Here is a 23,898-nt window from a genome sequence, read left to right as displayed (position 1 = left end):
GGTAGCCATTAGACTTTAATTGCAAGTTGCCCCCCGCTTGAGCGGGTAGGCTGGAAAGGTACCGAGCCGCCTCTATACAGTATATACTCACAGCAGTGAGAGAAGTCACTTTTTTATTTATTGCAGGCAGTACTTCTGGGGGACAGGTGATGGCGGGCCAATTTATATAACTCCAAGTTTGTACTAGGGAAAAATACAAATCATCTCAGAATTTGTCATTTGTTCCCATACTAACAAACCTTTCGCTTTTTATGTGGATGACTCACTCTTAGGTGGTATGGACATTGACCCCAGTTTTACCTAGTACAGTATATGACTGGTCTAAGGAAAACTTTGACACCTCGCTGAGATATAAAAAGCGAGTATAATCGCAGCATGTGCAATGCAATGCAATAAAGGTTGTTAATTTGTATGAACGCCTTCTGAGTTTATATGGGAAAACAAGACGTATCCCATTGCTCCCTCGCAGAAAGCAATGGGGACATGGACAGTATAAATATTTTATAACTTATACTAGGCTACACAAGAGAAGTGATAATTACCTGCAGAGGTTAAAGCCAGCTTGCAGAGGGACCCATGGTGCTGTACCCCAAGGGAGGGGAAGATGAAGAAAGGAAAGCTAGACATTCTTCTCATTCATCCTAGTCTTAACCTGTGTAACTAATGCCCTCAACCAACTACTACTTGTCCATCAAGGAGCCTGAGGTATCTTCAACCACAGGTTGAGCAGCCACTATAGGACCGATAGTGAACGTATCGAGTATCCTATGGGTCACGTCTTTTTAAGTAATGGGCTGTGAAGCTGGTCTGTCTCTTCCACACGCCCACTTGGAGAACTTGCAACATGGAAAAGATGCGTTTGAATGCCAGGGAAGTACTGATTTCCCTGACATCAGCCTGAGGAGGATCGGGAACCAAGTCTCTTTCGATTACTTGGTGAATTCAGGAGGAAACCGTGTTTTTGGTGATCCTCCTCTTTACTCTCCCTGAAATAACAAACAGAGGTGTTAGTCAGGGCCATGTTGCTGCAGGGCGTTTAAGATAGTATTTCAAACTCCTCACTGGGCATAGTAACAACTGATCTGGGTCATTGGTTACAGAACAAAGACTCTCAATCTGAAAGGGCCCAAATCTATGGTCCAGCACCCCCGGATTTTGAGTCTTAGCAGCAAACTCAGGGACGAAGCAGTGTCACTTCCCCCCTTACTCTTGAATGGGCGATGTCATACGAGAGGCCATGAAGTTAGCCGACTCTCTTTGCCGAGGCTAAAGCGAGGAGGAACGCAGTCTTCAAAGTGAGATTTTAGTCAGTTGCATGGCGTAATGGTTCATAAGGAGGTCCTTTCAAGGATCTCAAGACGCTAACCCCGTTCCAAAGAGGAGGCCTAATCTCTGACATGAGGGCAAGTGATCTCATAACTCCATATGAGTAAAGAAAGCTCCAACGAAGAGGAAATATCCACTACCTCCAGCTTAAAGCCTAGGCTTAAGGCAGAGGGATAGCCTTCACCGCCAATATCGAATGAAGCTTTTCCTACCGAAGGTATACAAGGAACTCTGCTATTACTGGAATAGTGTTGGCGAGTTGAAAAATATTCCTTCCACGACAACAACCATAGAATTCTCTCCATTTTTCCTGGTAGACCGAGGGTGAGGACCTACAAAAGTATCCAGAAATTCGCTCAGCAACTTGTCGTGAAAAGCCCTTCTGAGAGAGGAGACGCTGGATAGTCTGCACACGTTAAGTCAAAGCTTCTGCACAGTCTTGTGGAAGATGTTCACGTGTGGTTGTTTGAGTAGATCTGGTCGTGGAGGGAGTTCCCTTGGTAGATTTACTAGAAGTTGCAGGAGGTCAGGAAACCACTCTGCATGATGCCATAGCAGAGCTACAAGGTTAGATCTTTGGATGCTCTGGTTTTGTTGAGCAGTCTTCTCATCAGACAAAACGGGGGAAAGGAGTACATGTTGATGATGTCCCACTGTTGTTGGAATGCATCTTGCCATAGAGCCTGAGGGTCCGAGACTGGAGAACAGTACAGCGGAAGCTTGCTGTTCAGAGATGTTGCGAGCAGGTCTACAGTCGGGGAACCCCACAAAGTCAGGATTTTGTTGGCTATCTGACAATTCAAAGACCATTCAGAGCCTACTATCCGAGTCGCTCTGCTCAGATTGTCCTCGAGCACATTCCTCTTGCCGGGAATGAATCGAGCTGATAGACACTAAATTTAGTTCTGACCATCTGAGGATCTTTACTGCAAGATGGCATAGAGGCTGCGAAAAGGTAACGCTCTGTTTGTTTATGCAAGCCACTCCTGTAGTGTTGTGACTCATCAACCTGACATAGTAACCTGCCAGCAACTGGTGGAACTGATGAGCAAGGTAAGCCAATCTCATCTCTAAAAGGATGTGTATGTAGCGTTTATGGATCTGGAGAAAGCATATGATAGGAGCTGATAGGGAAGCAATGTGGAATGTGATGAGGTTATATGGTGTTGGTGGAAGGTTGTTGCAAGCAGTGAAAAGTTTCTACAAAGGTAGTAAAGCACGTGTTAGGATAGGAAATGAAGTGAGCGATTGGTTTCCGGTGAGAGTGGGACTGAGACAGGGATGTGTGATGTCACCGTGGTTGTTTAACTTTTATGTTGATGGAGTGGTGAGAGAGGTGAATGCTCGAGTGCTTTGAAGAGGATTGAAACTGGTAGACGAGAATGACCATGAATGGGAGGTAAATCAGTTGTTGTTTGCGGATGATACTGTACTGGTTGCAGACGCGGAAGAGAAGCTTGGCCGATTAGTGACAGAATTTGGAAGGATGTGTGAGAGAAGGAAGTTGAGAGTTAATGTGGGTAAGAGTAAGGTTATGAGATGTACGAGAAGGGAAGGTGGTGCGAGGTTGAATGTCATGTTGAATAGAGAGTTACTTGAGGAGGTGGATCAGTTTAAGTACTTGGGGCCTGTTGTTGCAGCAAATGGTTGAGTGGAAGCAGATGTACGTCAGAGAGTGAATGAAGGATGCAAAGTGTTGGGGGCAGTTAAGGGAGTAGTAAAAAAATAGAGGGTTGGGCATGAATGTAAAGAGAGTTCTGTATGAGAAAGTGATCGTACCAACTGTGATGTATGGATCAGAGTTGTGGGGAATGAAAGTGACAGAGACAAAAATTGAATGTGTTTGAGATGAAGTGTCTAAGGAGTATGGCTGGTGTATCTCGAGTAGATAGGGTTAGGAACGAAGTAGTGAGGGTGAGAACAGGTGAAAGAAATGAGTTAGCAGCTAGAATGGATGTGAATGTGTTGATGTGGTTTGGCCATGTTGAGAGAATGAAAAATGGCTGTCTGCTAAAGAAGGTGATGAATGCAAGAGTTGATGGGAGAAGTACAAGAGGAAGGCCAAGGTTTGGGTGGATGGATGGAGTGAAGTAAGCTCTGGGTGATAGGAGGATAGATGTGAGAGGCAAGAGAGCGTGCTAGAAATAGGAATGAATGGCGAGCGATTGTGACGCAGTTCCGGTAGGCCCTGCTGCTTCCTCCGGTGCCTTGGATGACTGCAGAGGTAGCAGCAGTAGGGGATTCAGCATTATGAAGCTTCATCTGTGGTGGATCATGTGGGAGGGTGGGCTGTGCCACCCTAGCAGTACCAGCCGAACACGGTTGAGTCCCCTGTCAGGCTGGGAGGAACATAGAGAGGAGACGTCCCCTTTTTTGTTTCATTTGTTTGATGTCGGCTACCCCCCAAAATTGGGGGAAGTGCTTTGGTATATGTATGTACCTTTCTAACTGACCAAAGGCCGGAGATCGTATGATGCTGCAGGTGAGCCCCAACCCTTCTTTTGATGCATCTGTGATGAGCATCAAATCCCAAACGGGGAACAAGAAGATTCTAGCCTTGTCGAAGGTTTTCGTTTACCACCCAAACAACTCAAATCCGTCACCTGATCCTGAGTTATAGGAACTTGGGTGTCCAGTGGACAGGAGTACTGGTTCCACAAGGACCTCAGCTGCCACTGCAGGGATCTTATCCTGAGGCAGCCAATTGGATTAAGACGGATGAGAGGTCAGATAGCCACAGACTCAACCAATGAGAGGCTGGAAGAAATTCTTTCCTGAGGAAGGGTGCGGCCACTTCCTTCAGTCTGTGTACTCTTTCGTCTGATGGGAAGACTTTCTCTTGGACGGTGTCTATGATCATACCAAGGTACAATACCAGTCTCTGTGAAGGTTGCAGTAATGACTTCGTGATTTATCAGAGCCCCCAGGTCCTGACAAAAATCAATAAACATGTCCCGGTTACGAAGAAGGGTCGTCTCTGAGTCCACTAGGATCAGCCAGTCGTCGAGATATCCGAGAAGAAGGATGCCGTTCCTGTGAGCCCAAGATGGCATTAGGGCTAACACACTGGTGAATACCTGAGGAGCTGTTGTGAGACTGAAACATAGAACCTTGAACTGGTATGTCTTTTCCTCATGTATGAATCTTAGATACTTCCTTGAAGACAGATGGTTTGGGATCTGGAAGCATACGTCCTTCAGATCCAGTGTGCACATGAAATCCCTTGGATGAACCGCTTGGATGACCGTGTCTGTCGTCTCCATTCCGAACAGTCTCTCTTGAACAAATTTGTTCAGAGGGGAGAGATCGATGACTGGTCTCCAGCCTCCAGTCGCCTTTTTCACCAGAAAAATTAGACCATAGAAGCCTGAAAACCTGTCCGCAACCTCTTGGAGAGCGCCCTTCAGCAGTATGGTCTGGACTTCGGCCCTGAGGGCCAGCTGCTTTGCGGATCCTTTCGCATAGAAGCTTAGATATACTGGATCCAAGGCAGAGGGAGAGATTGAATGAACGGGACGCGATACTCTAGGGCGATCACTTCGACTGTCCAGTGATCTACACACTGTCTGCTGTCGACTTACTTTTAGGGTCCTGACTCCCAACTGACGAACTCGACGAGTGTTCCAGGGGGATCATAGGGGTTGCCTTGACTGGGAGGGTCAGAGGTTGTGACGTTGTAGGAGTCACGTTCAGTGTCTTCAGTAGGGTGGAGATGAACGTATTCACCCATGGAGGAAGCTCTGAACCTGTAAGTAAACCCTGGAATTCGCTAGGAGAGTGTCCTTTGGGTGGAACTCTAGAATGAGCTCCAGTCGACAGAGGTGATACCTCTGAGGGAGAGAAACACGTTCCTTCGGGCACGAGGGAAGGTCCGGACTAATAGGCACATTTGCAAACCTATTAGGGGACTCCTTGAACTTCTGAAAAGGGTATTGGTATTCTGCTGGAGGTGGAAGACACAGAGGTTCGAGGTGAAGGTGTTGGTACCGTACTTGCTCACGTTCTAACACATTTACTCGTGAATTGCTCGCGTAAATTGCCAATTTTCTCATGAAATCGCGAGATTTACACAGAAAATCACTAGTTTCACGCTCGAAACAGGAGCACCAGGAGCCGCACAGGAAGAAGGTCTAACGCATTCCTGCTGCCCCAGAGAAGCACCTACATCCAACGAAGTTAGCAGAGGAGGCCTCTGAGTAGGGACTACTCTAGTTGGAGAACGTGTCACAGCGGGATGCGTTCCCGAGAGTCGAGTAGGCGAACGCTTTGCTAGAACTACCCAGGCGGTGAAAGGCACTGGGGGTTTAATTGGACGACTGTTAGAGAAATGGTCATTCTCATCTTCAGGTCCAGTTCGAGGTTGTTTGGAAAGTCTGGGGCCACATGCCGATCGACTGTGCGTACGCCTACCTCTAACTCTAGATGAGGAACATATAGACCTTGATCGCGAAAGTGCGCTTCCTGATCGTGAACGAGAGCGTCCAACTCTCATTTTAGAACGGCGTGAACATTGTGAATGCCTAGCTCGCGAACGTTCTCTTGAACAGTACCATCGCGAGCGTGAACGCTGCCCATGCAAATGAGAGCGCCTTCCTCATGAGTGCAAGCACCGTTCTTGTGATCTAGATCGGAGAGATCTAGAACGCAAGCGTATGGACCTAGGTCTAGACTTTGCGCATGATCGTGTAGAACGCGACTGGCCCTAGAGGGTTTCTGGGTGCCGTAGACTCTGTCCAAGACCGTGTCCTTACCCTCACGAGGAGGAATCTCTGGGTCTGGAATCCCGTTGAGGTTCCTCATGAGGGTCAGAACTTGCCAGAACGTATGTTCCGACTCTTGGTGCTCTCCTCCTGAAGGACTGGCAGCAAAGTCTCCTGTCCCCAGTGGCTCTTCCTGGGGGGACTCGTGGACATCCTCCGAAGGTCTAGCTGGCTCCTGTCTGATCCTTGCCGAAGACTTGGAAATAGTCTTGGAGTCCTTCGGTTCCCTCCTGGGAGGGATACAGGACTCGAGTAACGATGGATGCAGGCTTTTTTCCACCCCTGTTCGAGAAAACTTCTCAGGAAGAGGCAGAGTTTCCCCCATTGGTGCGATGGGGGAACGTTCCGGCTCGTCCGACTCTCCTGAGGATGGGTAATCCTCATCCGCAGGGGAGGGAGAGAAAGTCTGGGGGGGAGAAGGAGCCTTGCGCAAGGATTTGCGAGGAGACAGGATAGCCCTCAGAGATGTCTCCATGGAGGGGACTCCTCTCTTCCTCTTCAGGGGGTAGGCACCTGCCACTGATTTGTGACCTAAGTCAGAGAGCACAGGCTTCATAGCCTGCATAAGAGCTCAGACCAGGGTCCCGAACCAGGGTTGCTGGCTGACAGTCGCGCTGTCAGACACTCCCTCTGGAGGGAAGGGGATCGTTCGATCCCTTGGAGGAGTTGACAAACGAGGGTTCGCCTGAAGAGAAGCTGAAATAAGAGAGTCCTTAGACCTGTCCGGGAACCGCCCCTCCTCTGGCGAGTGCGCTGTTCTGCGCTTGCGGGGAGGGGAACTAGATGACTTGTCAGCCTGACGACGATCGCGCTGGAGGTCACGGGCGAAAGGATCGTGCGCAATAGGAATTTCGCGTTCGTGCGGCCGCGCGAGGTTGGTGGCGCGGGCGCGCGTAGGAGATGGCGAGGGCGTGTGGCGCGCAGGAGCTAGATCGTGAGGAGGGGTTGAAGGCTGGATGCAAGAGCGCGCAGTAACCTGATGCGGTACTGTTGGGCGCAAGTGAGCAGTAGCGCGTGGGCGCATATCTGGAAGTACTGGGCGAGGGCGCGATTGCGCAGCCTCGTGATAGCGCGAGGGTGGGTCTGCGCATTGGTGCGCAGGAGAGCACTGAGCAGTCTGTGCAGGTATGTTAACCTGAGGAGACCGTGGGCATGCTGGGCGCGCAGGGGATCATGGGCGGGCATGGCGCGCATCAGGATATGGGCGCGCAGGCATGCGCTGCTGTGATGGGCGCGCAGGGCGCGCGATCGGATTAGGGCGCAGTGCGCGCTGTTGAGTTGCAAGGGGCGCCTCACGCGCAACTGGAACGTGGCGCACAACTGGAACATCGCGCGCGACTGGAGGAGCGCGTACAGGATTGGGCAGTCTGGATGGAGAGTCCAGGGGTACCTGTGAGCGCACGTGCGCTAACTTAGGCACCTCCTGGACTGCGCGCTGACTTTTAGAAGCGTGCTGGCGCGTTGGCGAGCGCGTGTGCGCTGTATCAGAAACTGCACGCGATGGGCGTGCCTCGCGCCCAACTCCAGAAGGGCGCTGAGAGTCTAGAGGTACCTGTGAGCGCCTGTGCGCTAACCTAGGTGCCTCTTGGACTGCGCGCAACGTGACAGGAATCGGTGGGCGCGTGTGCGCAGGTGAGCGTTGGCGCGCTAGATCAGGAACTGCTGGAGGGCGCCGGGGCGCAGTAGGTTGTGGGCGCGCAGGGGAACCCTGGCGTGTAACAGGAACAGGTGCGCGCACGCGCGCAGGTGAGCGCTGTGGTGCTAAGTCTGGAACGGCAGCATCAGCAGATTTGCGCTCAAGTCCCTTATGCCCCGAAGGGACCGGTGCCTGCGCAGTGACAGGTTTAGATGGAGCGTACTGCACATCAGCATCTTAAAAGGGTGACGGCAGGTCAGCAGGTCTGGAGGGAGACTGGTCACAGGATCCCGAAGGACGACCTTCCTCCGAAGGGGATCGCGAACGATCTCCGGAGAGGTCTAAGGTGGTAGCTGGCAGGATCGGTGAACGGCGAGTCGTCTCCTCCGCAGACGACTGCGGGGATGACGAGCCGAAGAGGCGCCTCCTAACTCCCTTGTGAGGAGAAGGAAGACCTCTACGGCGAAGGGGAGGACGAGCCTTCCGCCTTATTTATACGCCCTCGAGGGGCCGTGGGATCAGCGAGCTGACCATCGTAAGGCCTCCGCAGAGGAGTGTCTGTAAGTGAACTCTCCCGGGGGGGAGAATCACCGGCAGGAGAGACCGTAGGACTTAGTTCCTCCCTCGAAAGATGTTCGGAGGGGGAACCTAAGCCTTCAGCTACCTCAGCAACAACAGGCACAGGAGTTTGACTAGACACACCCGATGCCTTCGTTACAACGTCAACGACAGACAGAGGATCTATCCCTGCTGTAGTTGGCGATTGTTTAACAGCTGCACCTAGTTTGATCATGTCAAACAGGGCTTCCCTGGAGGGCTAACCCTGAAGCCCCCAAGGAAGCCCAAAGCTGCAATAAATCATTGTTATTAACAGACAAATCAATATCTAAATCCTCCTCCGGGGGAGGAGGGGCAGCTGCTTCGCTATGGGAGGCAACTACCTCTCCCGCACCCCGGGATCGGTCAACAGCAATACGGTCTACGCTACCTCTCGCCGGCCTATCGGAAGAGACCGCTCGAGTGGGAGCTTCGGAGGAGGAAAGGGCTACGGAAGAAGTAGTCTTGGAATTTTCTCTCTTCAAAGAAGCCTCCGAAGGAGCAATATCCCTTTTAGACTTTTTCTTTCGGCGCCGGGCAAACCTCTCCCACTGGGAGGTAGACCACTCCCTACATTCAATGCATACGTTACCACTATCACACTGTTGGCCCCTACAATGAGGACACAAGGTGTGGGGATCAGTGTCTACCGCCGACATAAAGGTCCCACAAGGGCTGTCAGGTAAACCAAGACACGTACGCATGATGATAGAGGCCGACTTCACACACTCTGAGAAAGAAAAAGCAAAACAGATTAATGGCAGTCAAAGCGAGGGAGAGAGCAGACAGGTCTGTTCTCCACCCGAGCCAAAAGCAAAGTGAAGCATTCACTAGTGTGTGTGTGTGGGGGGGGGGGGGGGGGGGGGTTAAGAAAGCTACCCCTCCCTACCCCACGCTAACTAGCAGTGGGGTAGTAAACCCTCGTTAAAATTCTAATGGCTCGTCATTCAGGTACGCCGAAGTAATTACCCCATGTAAATAGCGTGGTTTGTATTTCAGTTATGGAACAAATCAACTTTAAACCCATCTCGAATATAATACTGATTAAAAGTATCAGGGTAGGCAGTAATTTATGAGGTTACCTAAACTCAAATAACCTAACAAAGGAGGAGAAAGGATTCGAAGTGTGAGCAGATCATTGCAAAAATTATATATAAATAAATAAGAGAAACAATGTAATATATAACTACAAATTTATAACTGCATTATCAAAATTAACCTTTGCCACTTAGGTTTCATCCCAATACAGAAACTTCATAATGAAACAATTGCTGGAATTTGGTCAGCAAAATAGAAGACATTAATCCAAATATTTGGGAATCTTAAAAAGGCAATCCACACAGTACAGACAAAACAAGCCGATATTACGAAGACAAAAGGTACCAAAAAACTCTAAGATAGCAATGTTACTCGATCATAACTTAGATCTTGAAAGAAGATATGTATTAGAAGAATTTAGATTGGTGGTCAAACTATGATGCAAAAATCATATTACAATAAAGAAAATGTCCAGAGCCAGGAAAAAAACAACGTAGCAAAATTTCAAAGTCCAGAGGCAGTTTGGTTATACAATGCACTGGATCCATAAATCAATAAATGCAAATAAACAAGATGAAGACCTATACAATAGCCAAAGATGATTCGGAAAAAAATTATAGAATAAGCTCTAGATATCATGAAGGGAATGAAAGCAAAATGAGTCAAGAACAGAGTTGAGAGAACTCATTTTATTATCCAATAAATGAAAAATGTCATCACAATATCCTTGATGATGATTTTTAGTATGTTTTGTTACTTTATACAGTATAAAAATTACTGATAACTGTCAAGGGTTTATTAATAACTGAGATAATCTAGATAACCAGTTTTATGAGTAAAGCTTTTCAAGTACAGTTTACAAGTACAGCATCAACATCACCAGTTGCTGATGTCTATATGTGATCTTGACAACGTATATGTAGATACTTTTCATGAACCAATTTGGGGAGGAAAGCATGCCCCACATAGCAGAAAATACTGCCACCCAGTTAGTGCAAGCTGCTTCAGATGCTAAATTACAGTTCTTTAACCTTACTAACAGCAAGCACTTAGCTACCAATTAAATTAAAGAATTCAATGCCTCTTATAACTTTTGTTCACCTATAAAATCTAAAACTATCACAACTCCTTACCTCCACATTTCTCCATCATGATAAACAACACAGTCATATGCAGGTCCTAAATCATAATACTTCTTTTCGAGGGCATTTAGCTGTGCAACCCTTGACTCGGCATCTTCTTTTGTAAGCTTCTCCAGGTAATTTCCACCATTTCCATTTGGACTCTTGTTACTTTCAATAGCCTGCAAGAAGGAATTACAACAATTATCTAACACCTTAAATGCTATTACTTTAAATTCAAGGAATTATCAATAAGAGTTCTTTAAAAATATATTCACTACACTACCCCTTAAATCGCGGATTTCATTGTACAGTACCTTGTAAAGCATACCAGATTTAGTTGGCATGCAGGTTATATGCAATATATTTCCCAGTTAGTAGAGCAAAACTCCCCAAAAGCATAATATTCCCGAATATATTAATAAAAAGGTAACAAATAAAATCATACATCGAAGGGCTAGATCAGATTTTTTATCTTAGGACTGACATGGCCTCTGGGGTCAAGAGCTACCATTTGATTTGATACCCTGGCACAGCTACAGGAAAACCTAACAGTTGCACTATAAAGTTATAAAGAGATGTACTGTACTGATAGATAGAAGAACGGAGGTAGGAATGAAGGTATAGTGGAAGGCTAGAATGTAAAGGCAGCTATGGCCCAAGGGATGCTGCGAAGACCCCACATAATGCCTCTAGGACACCGTTTAGGCCCTGTGACCCAACAAGGGGATCACAAAGGCTCTTTATACTTTTCATACTTGAAAGTGCTTGCAATAAGACAAATTAGGAAATAATTTGTTTTTCCTAACCATACAACATGAAGCTCTTTGTTATGGAGATACATTTCGGCGACAGATATTATTATTATTACTTGCTAACCTACAACCCTAGTTGGAAAATCAGGATGCTATAATGCTATAAGCCCAGAGAGGAAAGGAAACAAGGACAAAAAATGTTCTACAAACAGCAACAAAATAAATATCTCCTATATAAACTATAAAAACTTTAACAAAACAAGAGAAAAAAAGATAGAATAGTGTGCTTGAGTGTACCCTCAAGCAAGAGAAGTCTAACCCAAGACAGTGGAAGACCATGGTACAGAGGCTATGGCACTACCCAAGACTAGAGAACAATGGTTTGATATTGGAGAGTCTTTCTCCTAGAAGAGCTGCTTACCATAGCTAAAGTCTCTCTTCTACCCTTACCTAGATGAAAGTGGCCACTAAACAATGATAGTGCAGTAACCCCTTAAGTGAAGAAGAATTGTTTGGTAATCTCAGTGGTCAGGTGTATGAGGACAAGAGGAGAATATGTAAAGAATAGGCCAGACTATTCGGTGTATGTGTAGGCAAAGGGAAAATGAACCATAACCAGAGAGGAGAATCCAATGTAGTACTATCTGGCCAGCATTTAGCTACCAATTAAATCAAAGAATTCAATGCCTCTTATAACTTTTGTTCAACTATAAAATCTAAAACTATCACAACTCCTTACCTCCACATTTCTCCATCATGATAAACAACACAGTCATATGCAAATCCTAAATCATAATACTTCTTTTCGAGGGCATTTAACTGCTTCAAATTAGTATTTTCTCTTCCTGTTTTGTTAAAGGTTTTATAGTTTATATAGGAGATATTTATTTTATAATTTTAGTGAAACGTTACTCCCTTCCACTGGTTAGCGGGGGAGGTAGCGGGAGGTGGATCCCACAAGCCCCTCACACAAGCAGTAACCAACACGAGCCACTTTACAATTGCAGGAAGGACTTCCTGGAGGTAGGTGACGGCGGGCCAGTATGTGTAAAGAGCTTCAGGTTTGTATGGTTAGGAAAAATTAAAATTATTTTCAAATTTGGCATGTGTTTCGGTACCAAATACAACCTTTCAGTTCTTTACTATGAGAAACTTGCTTTTAGGTGAGTGGAGGTCCAAGACCAACAGGCTGGTCCCTGACTCGATTGTGACTTGAACTTCATAAGAACTATGGAAAAGCACACTATCGTCTCGCTAACTCCCCAGGAGGGATAACGGCCTGAGTAATTGTGCGAAGGTCCGACAACTAAGCAATGTGATTCGTTAAAGTAGGACTTTAATTGAACCTAAGCTTCTCTTACCTGAACATTACCCAACTCCTCCCTCGCTGGGAGAACAGGGATGTAACAATATAAATGTATATATAAGGGTACACAAGGGACGATGGTACCCACCTACAGTCAGGTGGTGGTCAGCTTGCAGAGTTCCTCTGTTTACACAAGCCCCAAGAGAGAGGAGAATGAAAGGTGAAAGGCCAATCCTTTCCCTATCATAATAGACTTACAGCTGTGTAACATCTGCCCTCCACCAACTGCTACTTGTCCTACTATTGACGTTTCCAACATGCCCGCCTGTAAGACCTGCATCAAATTTGAAATACTTTGCAAGCCAGAGATGTGCTAACACCCCTGGCATCATATGCTCCACATCTTTGGTTAAAAGGGGACGCAATCTGCTTGGAAAGTTTATTCAATCGCCTTCTCATCCAGGAGGAGATTGAGTTCTTGTAATTATTCTTGGCTCTACCTGTATCGACAAAGAATCTATTAATATCGAGCTCGAAAAGTGGGTCATTTATGACAGTACGGTAATTCTCAATCCAGAAGGTCCGCTACACTTTGAATTAGTTAGGGAAAAATACGAATTATTTCCAAATTTGTTATTTGTTCCTTAGCTAACAAACCTTTCATTATTTATGTGGATGACTAACTCTTTGGTGGGAGGCTTAGTCATTGATCCAGGTTTTCCTAGTACTGTGTTGGACTGTATCCAAGGTTAAAACTTGACACCTCGCTAATTACTCACAGCATGAGTGTTATTGCGGCCCAAGCAATCTGTGTGATTGTAGAAATAGCATATGGATGTCTAGTAGAGAGTATTCAATTTCTTAAACAGGAATATTACATATATAGAAGTTTCCTATTGTTCACCTCGCAGGATACATTGGAGACATGAAAAAGTAAAACTGGTTATTGTCTATACTAGGATACACAAGAGAAATGGTTTTCACCTACAGAGGTTGAGCCAGCTTGCAGAGGAACCCAAGGCGCTATTCCCCAAGAGAGGAAGAGAGTTAAAGCCAGACACACTTTTCATTCATCCCAGACTTAACCCGGGTAACCAATGCCCTCAACCAACTGCTACTTGTCCAACAAGGAGCCCGAGGTATTCTTAAACCACTTGTTGTGCACCTACCACAGGGCCAATAGAAAATGTATCGAGCCTCCTGTGGGTCACGTCTTTGAGGTAGTGGGCGGTGAAGGTTTTTTGACATTTTCACACGCCTGCTCGCAGAACTTGTGATAGAGAAGTTACGTTTAAATGCGAGAGATGTACTGATTTCCGACATCATGAGCTCTAGGTCTTCGAGCTTGAGGAGGGTCATGTTGAATGGTTGGAGGGCATAGTCTATGACTTTGCAGGTCCAAGAAGAGATAGTGTTCTAGGTGACCCTCCTCTTAATTCTGCCTGAGCTGACAAATAAGGCTGAGGCTGGGGTCTTGTTACTGCAGTGCATTTAAGATATCTCAAAATCCTCACTGGGCAGAGTAACAATTGATCTGGGTCATTGGTTACCGAATGTAGACCTAATCTGAAAGGGATCAAATCTATGGTCCAGCACCCCCGGATTTTGAGTCTCGGTAATAATTCGGGGACAAAGCTAAGTGTCACCTCCCCTCATTCCCTTGAATAGGCGATGTCGTACGAGACCATGAAGTTCACAAACTCTCAGTGCAGATGCTAAAGCGAGTAAGAACGCCGTCTTCAAAGTGAGATTACGGTCCATTACAAGGCGTAGTGGTTCGTAAGGAGAACCCTTTAGGCATCTCAAAACGCAACCCATGTTCCAAGGAGGAGGTCTAATCCGCGACTGGGGGCAAGTGATTTCATAACTCCGTATGAGTAAGGAAAGCTCCAATAAGGAGGAAACATCCACTCCATTCAATGTATAGGCTAGGCTTAAGGCTGAGTAATAACCTTTTACTGCCGAGACAAAGTAGTTTTTCCTCTTGAAGGTATACAAGGAACTCTGCTATTACTGGAATACAGTACAGTAGTGGCATCGAGAGTAGAGATAATCCTTCCATGACACTAACCACAGAAGACTGTCCACTTTGCCTGGTGCACTACTGTCAAAGACTTTCGTAAGTGTTTAGACATTCTCTTCGCTACTTGTTGCAAAAAGCCTCTCTGTGAGAGGAGACGCTGGATAGTCTCCAAGTGATTAGTCAAAGATGTTGAAAGATGTTGGCGTGTGGTTGTTTGAGCAGATTTGGTCATCGAGGAAGTTCTCTTGAGTGATCTACTACCACTTGCAGAAGATCAGGGAACCACTCTGGATGATGCCATATCGGAGCTATGAGGGTCATTAGATTTTTTTATACTCTTTGTCTTCTTGAGCAGTCTTCTCAACAGACAGAACGGAGGAACGGCGTACACGTTGATTTTGTCCCACCGTTGTTGGAATGCATCCTGCCATAAATCCTGAGGCTCTGGGACTGGGGAACAGTACAGCATGAACCTGAAGTTCAGGGATGTTGCAAACAGGTCTACAGTAGGGGAACCCTACAAAGTCTTAACTTTGTTGGCTATCAGAGGATTCAAAGACCATTTGGAGTTCACTATCAGAGTCATTCTGCTCAAGTTGTCTGCGAGCACATTGCTCTTGCCCGGAATTAAGTGAACTGACAGTGTCAACGAACGATCTCTACTGCAAGATGGCATAGGTGCTGTGAAAAGGTACTGTACCGTCTTGTTTCTTTAAGTAAGCCACCAACGTGGTGTTGTCGCTCAACAATACCACAGTGTGACCAGCCAGCAACTGTTGAAACTGTTGGATAGCTAGAAATGCTACTCTCATCTCTAATACATTTATGTGCTGGTATCTTTCAGATTCGGACCAAAGGCCTGAGACCATGTGACGCAGCAAGTGGGCCCTCCATCCTTCTTTTGATGCATCTATAAAGAGCAACAAGTCTGGAGGAAGGACGAGAAGACCTAAACCTTTGGAGGTTCTCCTCTGCCACCCACCATTGAAGATCTGTTACTTGATCCTGGCCTGTTGGCATTAGGACTGCTGGTCCCATAAGGACTTTACAGTAGATGCCATTGGAGGAATCTCATTCTGAGGCAGCTGTTGAGAACAAGACGAATAAGTAGGTTAGATGACCTAGAAGGCACAACCACTGATGGGCTGGTATGTGTTCTCGACTGAGGAAGGGATGAGACATTTCTCTCAACCTGTGTACTCTGTTGTCCGATGGAAAGACTTTTTGAAGGTCGGTGTCTATGATCATACCCACGCAAAGCCGTCTTTGAGATGGAAGCAGTGATGACTTCTTGAGATTTACCATGATCCACGGATCCTGACAAAACTCACGAAGCATATCCTGATGATGAAGAAGGTCATCTTCGAGTCTGCTATAACCTACCAGTCATCTAGGTATCTTGAAGAGACTAATGCCATTCTTTTGAGCCCATGCTGGCACAAGGGCGAACACCATGCTCAAGACCTGGGATGCTGTTGAGAACATGAAACAAGAGAACCTTGAACTGGTAATGTTTGTTTTCATGTATGAACCTGAGATACTACCTTGAAGACAGATAGATTGGGATCTGGAAGTATGCGTCTTGGAGATCCAATGTGCGCATGAAGTACTTCAGTCTTACTGCTCGAATGACCGTGCTTGCCGTCTCCATCCTGAACAGAGTTTGAAGGACAAACTTCTTAAGGGGCAAGAGATCTATGTCTGGTCTCCAGCCTCCAGATACCTTTTTCATAAGAAAGAGTAGAGTTTAAAGCCAGGGGACCAGTCTAAGACCTCTTGGAGGGCACCCTTTTGCAGCATGGTTATGACTTTGGCCCGGAGGGTCCGCTCCTTTTATCTTTACGGATCCTTTCATACAGGAGCTTAGAGGAGTTAGATCCCAAGTCAGAGGAGGGGAAGATTGAATGAAGGGAACGCAATACCCTACACCGACCGATGCGACTGTCCAGTGATAGGCCACGTGATGCTGCCACCTCTGCTAGAGGCGTTGCAGGTATCCTCCCATTGGTGGACTGATGAGAAGATTGTCCTCCCTAGCAGGAGCGGCCGCCTCGATCGGCCGCCTCGATCGGCCCCCTCTACCACCTTTCTTTCCTCTGAAAGTCTTTCTTCCTTTCTGGTCCTTGGACTGAAAGGGCTTCTTAAGACACCTTTGATGTTCCTGGTCCAGAATTCGATGGATGGGAAGTCGGACTCATCTTTGGGGGGTTGGGAAGCCATTTCATAAGGCCGAGAAGTCATGGATTTGTGAAGCCGAGAATCCCTGGAGGATTTTCTCCACCTATCAGCTGCTCTTTTTACCTCTTCTGGGTATAAGAGAAAGGTTCCCTCGAGGGTCGAGTTCCGAAGGCGCATGGCCTCCACTTTCGGCACCTGCCTGTGGAACCTTCCAATCACTGTATCCCTTCTCTTCAGAATTGCATTCTCCCACAAGTTAATCGTGTGGTGTGAAAGGAATTCTAAGGTCCGGGTACCTGACAAAAGGAAGGACTCCAAGGACCATCTTGTCGAATCCTTGCAAAGATCCTTGGATCGAACAATTTAGCCCAATGGCACCACCCATAAGTCAAGCCATGAAGCAGCTTGCATAGCTTACTTCGCGCTTCTCTCTATGTTGAGGAGCTCAGAGGCAGAAAGATAGGTCCTTGAAGCTAGTCTCTGTACTGGGTCACCCCTGGTAAGAGATTCTTCCAAGAGGTTGAGTCAGGGTAGGACTAGGTTCTTCCTGGATCTCGTAATACTTCCTCTGTAGAATGAAGGTAAGTGGAAGAGATCGGGAGAAGATCCTACTCTGAGAGACCTAAAAGCACCTGCTTTCTGAGATATAGCTTTCCTTCTGGGTGCATTATGCCCTTTTGACCCAGGGAGGACTGCACTGGACCTAGGAGGTTTCTGGGTGCCCAAGACTTGGTCCAGAACCATATCCTTGCCTTCCTGTGGGGCAGTGCCAGGGTTCGACAGGTTATTCAAGGACCTCATGCACACAACTTGACAGAAGGCATGTTCAGACCACTTGCATTCAGCCTCGGAGTGGAACTTCGGACTCGCCGCTTTTGGGAGGTATTATTAATCTGTCAGTGAACTCGCCTACCTTCAGACTTTCATCCGTGTAAGCTTGGAGTAAGCCAAGGTCGTCAGCTAGAACCTGTGAAGGGCCTGGGTCAGGAGACCCCCTGGCCAATTCCTGTTTACAAGCTTCCCTTGTCTTAAGAGTTCTTAGGAACCATCTTTAAATCTTTCAATTCCTTCCTCGGAGGAAAGTGTTTAGGACAGAAAGGAGTGGAAGGCAATCTCCCGAGGAGAACCTAAGTCCCTACTCGTACGGGGTTGTATGATGTTGGCTAGCGGTGGAGTGAAACGCTTCATATTCCTCCTCTGTTTGGCCGTAATACTGTTGTCTGGTCGAACTGGCATTGAAGGAAGAGGCCCTGTAGGCGGAGCAGCTGCAGAGTCTTGTTTGTCCCTGGTGTTTGGTCAAGGTGGAGATGACCTAAACACCGAAGGGACAAAAGTGCTCTGAGCAGATCTCCTCCTAGCGTCAGAGGGAACGTCAGAAGAAGACAAGGACGACTTCTCCAACGGAATAACGCGTGTAGACCATGGTATACACGGTTGGGGATAGGCAGGTTGAAGGCCCAACCAAAACTTCTTCTGTAAGGATGACACCAGTGTGTCATACCAGGACAGAAGCTCTCCAACTGTACACAAGTAAGGAGTATCCTTAGGGAGTCCTGGAGGAGGAGAACGCCGTCTGGACTGGCATATGTAGGGGGCGGCATCCTTGGAAGGAAACCTCTTAAGACATTAAATGTCCCTTTGTGAATCGCACTGGGCGATCAGGAGATATGGGTACACCGGTGTATTTATTAGAGGGTTCCTTAATTTCCTCCAGAAAGGGAACTGGCCTGCCACTAGAGCTGTCGGTAGCAGAAGACGTTGTCGGAGGAGTTGGATCCTCGCTTGCTTTCAAAGTTGGGACCTCAGCACGTGAGACACTCGTCGACACAGCAGGTTTACTTGCTATAGGAGACTTTTTTCGCACCACTACTGTATGTGCGATTCGCGCATAATGGCGTATGAATAGAGCGCAGAAGATACAACTTCGCGAGCAACAGATGTTAAGCGAGGATGAGGAAGCCTCTTAAGCTCTTGTGCAACTGTAGCACCCTGTACACTCGCCGGAGGAGGAGGTGTGTTAGCAAGTATTGTGGTACAGCAGAGGTTGTAGGAGGGCATCGCGCAGGCGAACGTTTACAAAAGACACCCCAGGCTTTGGAAGGTGCTGGAGGCAGTCTTGGAAGAGGCTTCTTAGGGAGTTGGTCTTCAAAATGTCCTTGTCTGGCCAGAGGTCGTTCAGGAGAAGAATCAGATATAGCGTGATGCGGGGATGGAGAGCACGTGCATCTACGTCTTCCTCGCGAAGAGGACGACATTCAGCGAGTAATCGTGAGCGCATTGCTTGTGATTGTGAATGATCTAGTGATCGTGAGCGCTTTACTTGTGATCATGAGCGTTTTACTCACGATCATGATTGTCTTACTCATGAGCTAATCAATGCAGCACTGATCGAGAGTTTTTAGCTCATGAACGTGAGAGTTTGCCTCCCGATCATGATAGCTAATGATTAGCATGTGATCTTGAGCATGTAACTCAGGATCGTGATCATGTGGCTCTTGATCGTGATCGTGAGGCTCATGACCATGCGCGTAAATGCGCAGCTCGTTATCTTGACCACTCGTCCCATGACCTTAAGCGTGAGTGCTCAGCTCGTGATCAAGAAGAATGTCTCCTTGAAGACGAACGCGATGACCTACAGTCTTTTTCGCTTAAGGGCGTAGCGCTTGAATGAGAGCGTGTTTGGGAAGAATGCCGAGATCTCGAGTGATCTCTATGATCCATTGAATGCCATAAAAGACGCTCTAAAAGTGAGCACGAAGCTCATGCAGGCGATTGTCCTGTAGGATGCGAAGGTGTAGTCTCTCATCCTGGCGATTGGCGAGCAGGTGGAGCGCTAGCCGTAGAAGGATCATTTTGTACAATCTCAGCAGCTGGCGAAGGTAGTGCACGTGAACTTGAACATTTTCTATGGGAAGGAGGAGGATTGGGGTTAGGCGACAATATCGTCGCGAAGATGGCGAGAGGGGACTTAGTCAGTAAGAGGCTGTTGGAGGGGCAAACGGGAACAGTCATGTTGCCCACGCGTAAAAGGGCCCGGAGAGGGCGAAGGGTGGACCTCCAACACATCTAGGGCGAGAGATGTTGAAACCACAGGGGACGGGTCTCACCTTGCACCATGCTGAAGAAGTTGCAGAAGCGTCTCCTTCAAAGGGGGAGCGGAAACCCCCAAGGACGGCCAAGCTAGAAGAACATTTGCAAGGGAGAAAGACTTCCCGTCAGCTGGAGGTGAAGATACTTCACTAGGGGAAGCATCAATCCCCCCCCCCACAATACTACGAGGTTACCAAGAGTTATTCGGACTGCGCTCCTACTTGACCGTTCCAGTAAGACGGGCAAAGAGGAGCTCGGAAAGAGATTTAGGGTTACTAGAAAAAGAAGCCCAGGCTCTTTTCCAACACTCATCACAAGTCGCATCCTGCTCACAGCTACACCCCTAGCTAGTCGGACACAGCAGACGGGGGTCTGTGTCGACAGAAGACAAGAAGGTGTCACAAGGGTGACCTTCGCAGCCAGAACATGTTCGCATGGGAGCATCTAGAAGAAAACCGCACACACCTGAAAAAGAGAAAGCATATTAAACAATGGTTGGTAAGTCCAATGGCTAAGCCTTGGGAGAGGGAGACAGTGGACATGTCCGATCTCTACCAGCTAAAAGAGAAAAGTGAGGCAGCTCTGAGAGGAGATAGGTGGCTGGGGTAACCGCCAGCCGCCCCCTACCCACAACAGTGATTAAGTAGGGTTACCCCCTCACACTTTTTAGTCTATTGGCTAGCTAGCTTCCATTTTTGCCAAAAGATAATTCACATAAATAACGAAATGTTTGTTCATGACGGAACAATCAATCACCACAGAGCTAAAAACTATAAAATTATCGTGCATCAACAACATGGAACTCCGGTTAACGGATATCCTAATCATGGATATACAGAACAGGGTAAAGCTGGGTGGAGAGAGAGGGAAGTGGCTTGAAGCAAGCCCAGTCAGTGCAAAGGAGCGCAGCCTATTTGAAATCATTGCGCTGAAAGATCTTTTATCACGAATATTCAATTCTTTATCTAATAGTTATCATGGTTCTCTGTGTCGCATATACAGTACTGTAAGTGAAATTGCACAGTACAAAATCACATACAGCATGGGCTGACTTTACAACTTGTTAAATTTTACGGCTAGTTTCAGCTGTCACCAAAATGTATCGCCATAGTAAAAAGCTGAAAGGTTTGTATATGGTGCTAGAACAAATAATATTTAGAAACACATCTTGCCCAAAATGTTGCTTTAATAAAAATGACTTATAAAAATAGTTTCCTAAAAAGTGACAAAATTATGAGGAGTTTCATTACAAACCACAGGGGAAATGTTATTACTACATTATTTGTAAGGGGAAAAAAAATGGGAGCAAAAGGCAGATACATCCCATAACTTCATTTAATCAAATATCATCTGAAAGCATTAGAAGTTATTGCATAAAAAAATAAATTTGTAAGTAATTTGTATTTTTCCTAGTATACAAACCTGGAGCTATTTATACGGTATACTTTCGGCATAGCTGAAAGAGGAGCCATGATAATTTTAGTGAGGGATAACTACCCCATCCGTTACTTGGCGGGTGGGGGGTGGGATAGACTGGCTACCCCGCTCACTCACACCTCTCAGCTGAGTAACCACTTTGCTTTATGGCAGGACTTCTCGGGGGACAGGGTGGCGGGCCAATTTGTATAAATACCTCCAGGTTTGTATTCTAGGAAAAATGCAAATCACTTACAAATTTATTATTTGTTCCGGCGTAGATACAAACCCTGTGCTATTTACTCTTAGGAGGGAGGAGATCCTCGGCAACTGGCCTTGGTCAAGACCCTGGGTCCTCTCCATTTCGATCTGTGATCAATAGTAGAAGGGACCCAACCCTCGCTAAAATCAAGTGACGATATGAGATAATGCACTGATAGCGGCCTGCAGAAGCTTGTGTGCGAGTGGAACCAACAGTGTGGCTTGTCTTTAACATAGGAGCTCAAGTACAAAACCTATTGTTCTTAAGACTTACCCAATACCCTCCCTCAAAAAGGTATTGGGGACGTAACAAAGTATTCTTCTATACTTAGGAGGCACAAGGGAAATGGGTTTTACCTGCAGCGAGGTGAGGTCAGCTATGCCGAGGCTTGCGGAGCTGTTTTCCCCACAGGGGAGGTGAAAGAAAGAAAGGAGCCAGGCATTCTTACTCATTCACCCCAGACTAATCCGGGTAACCCCAGCCCTCAACCCTCTGCTACTTGTCCATCAAGGAGCCTGAGGTGTTTAGACCATTTGTTGTGCGACCACCACAGGACCGATGGAAGAGGTCTCCATGTTCTTGTAGGTTACGTCTTTGCAGGTAGTGGGCCGTGAAGGTCGATTGACGCTTCCACATACCCACTTGAAAAATCTGCGCCACAGAGTAGTTTCTTGAACGCCAGGGACGTAGCAACACCACTGATGTTACAAGCTCTGGGTCTTAGGATGAAATAGAGTCTAGATTGAGAGCAACCTCAATTGCCTTCCAATCCCAGAGGGGAAGGAAATCCTTGAGATCCTCCTCTTGACCTTCCCCGTGCTGGTCAACAGTGCTGACACACAGGGGCGAGCTGGTATCGTTCTTTTAAGGTAACCCCACATACTCCTCACTGGGTAAAAGCTGAGTTGATGGGTTTTCGGTTACCGAATGAAGCCGTTATTACAAATGGGCTGCACCTAGGGTATAGCACACTCGGATTTTGCATCTTGGCAATCCAGTCAGGGACGTCGCTGAGGATTACTTCTCCCTGTCTCCTAGAGTAGGAGACATCAGAAAATGGATCATACAACACACTAACTCTCTTGGTCAAAGCCCAAGTGAGTGGAAAGGCCGTCTTCCATGTAAGGAAGCGATCTGCTGCCTGGCATAAAGGTTCGTAGAGAGGGGCCTTTAGAGACTGAAGGACCCGAACGGCGTTCCCAGGAGGAGGTTGAGATCCGACAGGGGACAAGTTATCTCAAACTTGTATAAGTAAAGGCATCGATGGGAGAGAATCCCCTCTCACGACATCAGTCAAAAAGGACCGAACACTTCACCTGGAAGACCGACACTGAAAAGTGTCTGAGGTGCCTAGACAACTTTTCCGCAACTCGTTACGAAAGGCCTCTCTGAGAGAGGTGGTGTAGGATCGTCCCAGGTGTGAAGTCGAAGCAAAGCTATGGCTTAGGAAAGTGCTAGCATGTGGCTGCTTGAAAGATCGTGTCGTGGAGGACAATCCCTCGGAACTCCGTCAGGAGCTGTAGAAGGTCCGGGATCCATTCTGTGGGCTGCCATGACGAAGTTATTGGAGTCATTGATAAGATTTTGCTTATCCTGACTTGGCTGAGGACTTTTTAACCAGACCGAATGGGGAAAAAAAGGCACACCTCTAGGCCGCCCCACCGATCTTGGAATACATCTTGTTTGGGGGCCTGGTGTTCCGGGACTGGGGAACGGTCAAGCGGGAGCCTGAAATTTAGGGCCGCTGCGAGCATAACCACAGTCGGGGATCTCACAAAGTTAAGACTTTGTTGGGTACAAGATGATTCCAAGACACTAGGAGCCCACTATCTGGGTGGTTTTGTAAGCACATTCCTGTACCAGGAATGACGCGAGCAGATGGGGGCAACTAGTTGTCCTCTGCCAATCTGAGGCTCCGTAATACTAGATGGTTCTTTAAGAGAGGTGAATGCTGGTATATATATAAATTGGTCGTGCATGCCACATCGGCCGTGCGCGCCAATTTGGTTGTGCGCGCCAGATTGGACGTGCGCACATAAGGTTGGTTGTGCGCGCCAGATCGGCCGTACACGCACAAGATTGTTCGTGGGCGCCAGATCGGCCGTACGCGCACAAGGTTGGTCGTGCGCGTCAATTTGGTTTTGCATGCCAATCCGGCCATGCAAGCATCAGGTTGGTTGTGTGCACCAATTTGGCCGTGCGAGAGCTCTCAGTATGGCGAGACTACTTACTACTACATTCACTCGAAGGTTCACGATAGCCTGTGTTGTGTGAGCGCAAACGATCAACACAACGAGATTCCGCAAACTCTGTCATTTAAGTATGACTATGATCACGAGAACCTAAAGGTTCGGCGTGAACTGCGTTGTGAGACCCCGAAGGATCAGCGC

The 23,898-nt window shown here is 47.2% G+C and overlaps 1 protein-coding gene across 1 annotated transcript in view; it reads right to left on the bottom strand.

Moving 5' to 3' along the window:
- Positions 1-23,898, bottom strand: part of TppII (Tripeptidyl-peptidase II) — a 162,451-nt gene that overhangs the window by 121,414 nt on the left and 17,139 nt on the right. The window contains exon 5 of the mRNA XM_068358249.1: positions 10,491-10,660. Coding sequence (XP_068214350.1) covers positions 10,491-10,660 — 170 coding nt within the window. The remainder of the gene's footprint in view (positions 1-10,490; positions 10,661-23,898) is intronic.

The sequence above is a fragment of the Palaemon carinicauda genome, chromosome 35 (assembly GCF_036898095.1).
Source record: "Palaemon carinicauda isolate YSFRI2023 chromosome 35, ASM3689809v2, whole genome shotgun sequence".
Classification (NCBI taxonomy): domain Eukaryota; kingdom Metazoa; phylum Arthropoda; class Malacostraca; order Decapoda; family Palaemonidae; genus Palaemon; species Palaemon carinicauda.
Note: the sequence above shows the minus strand (reverse complement) of the source record. Positions and strands in the feature narration are given on the sequence as shown.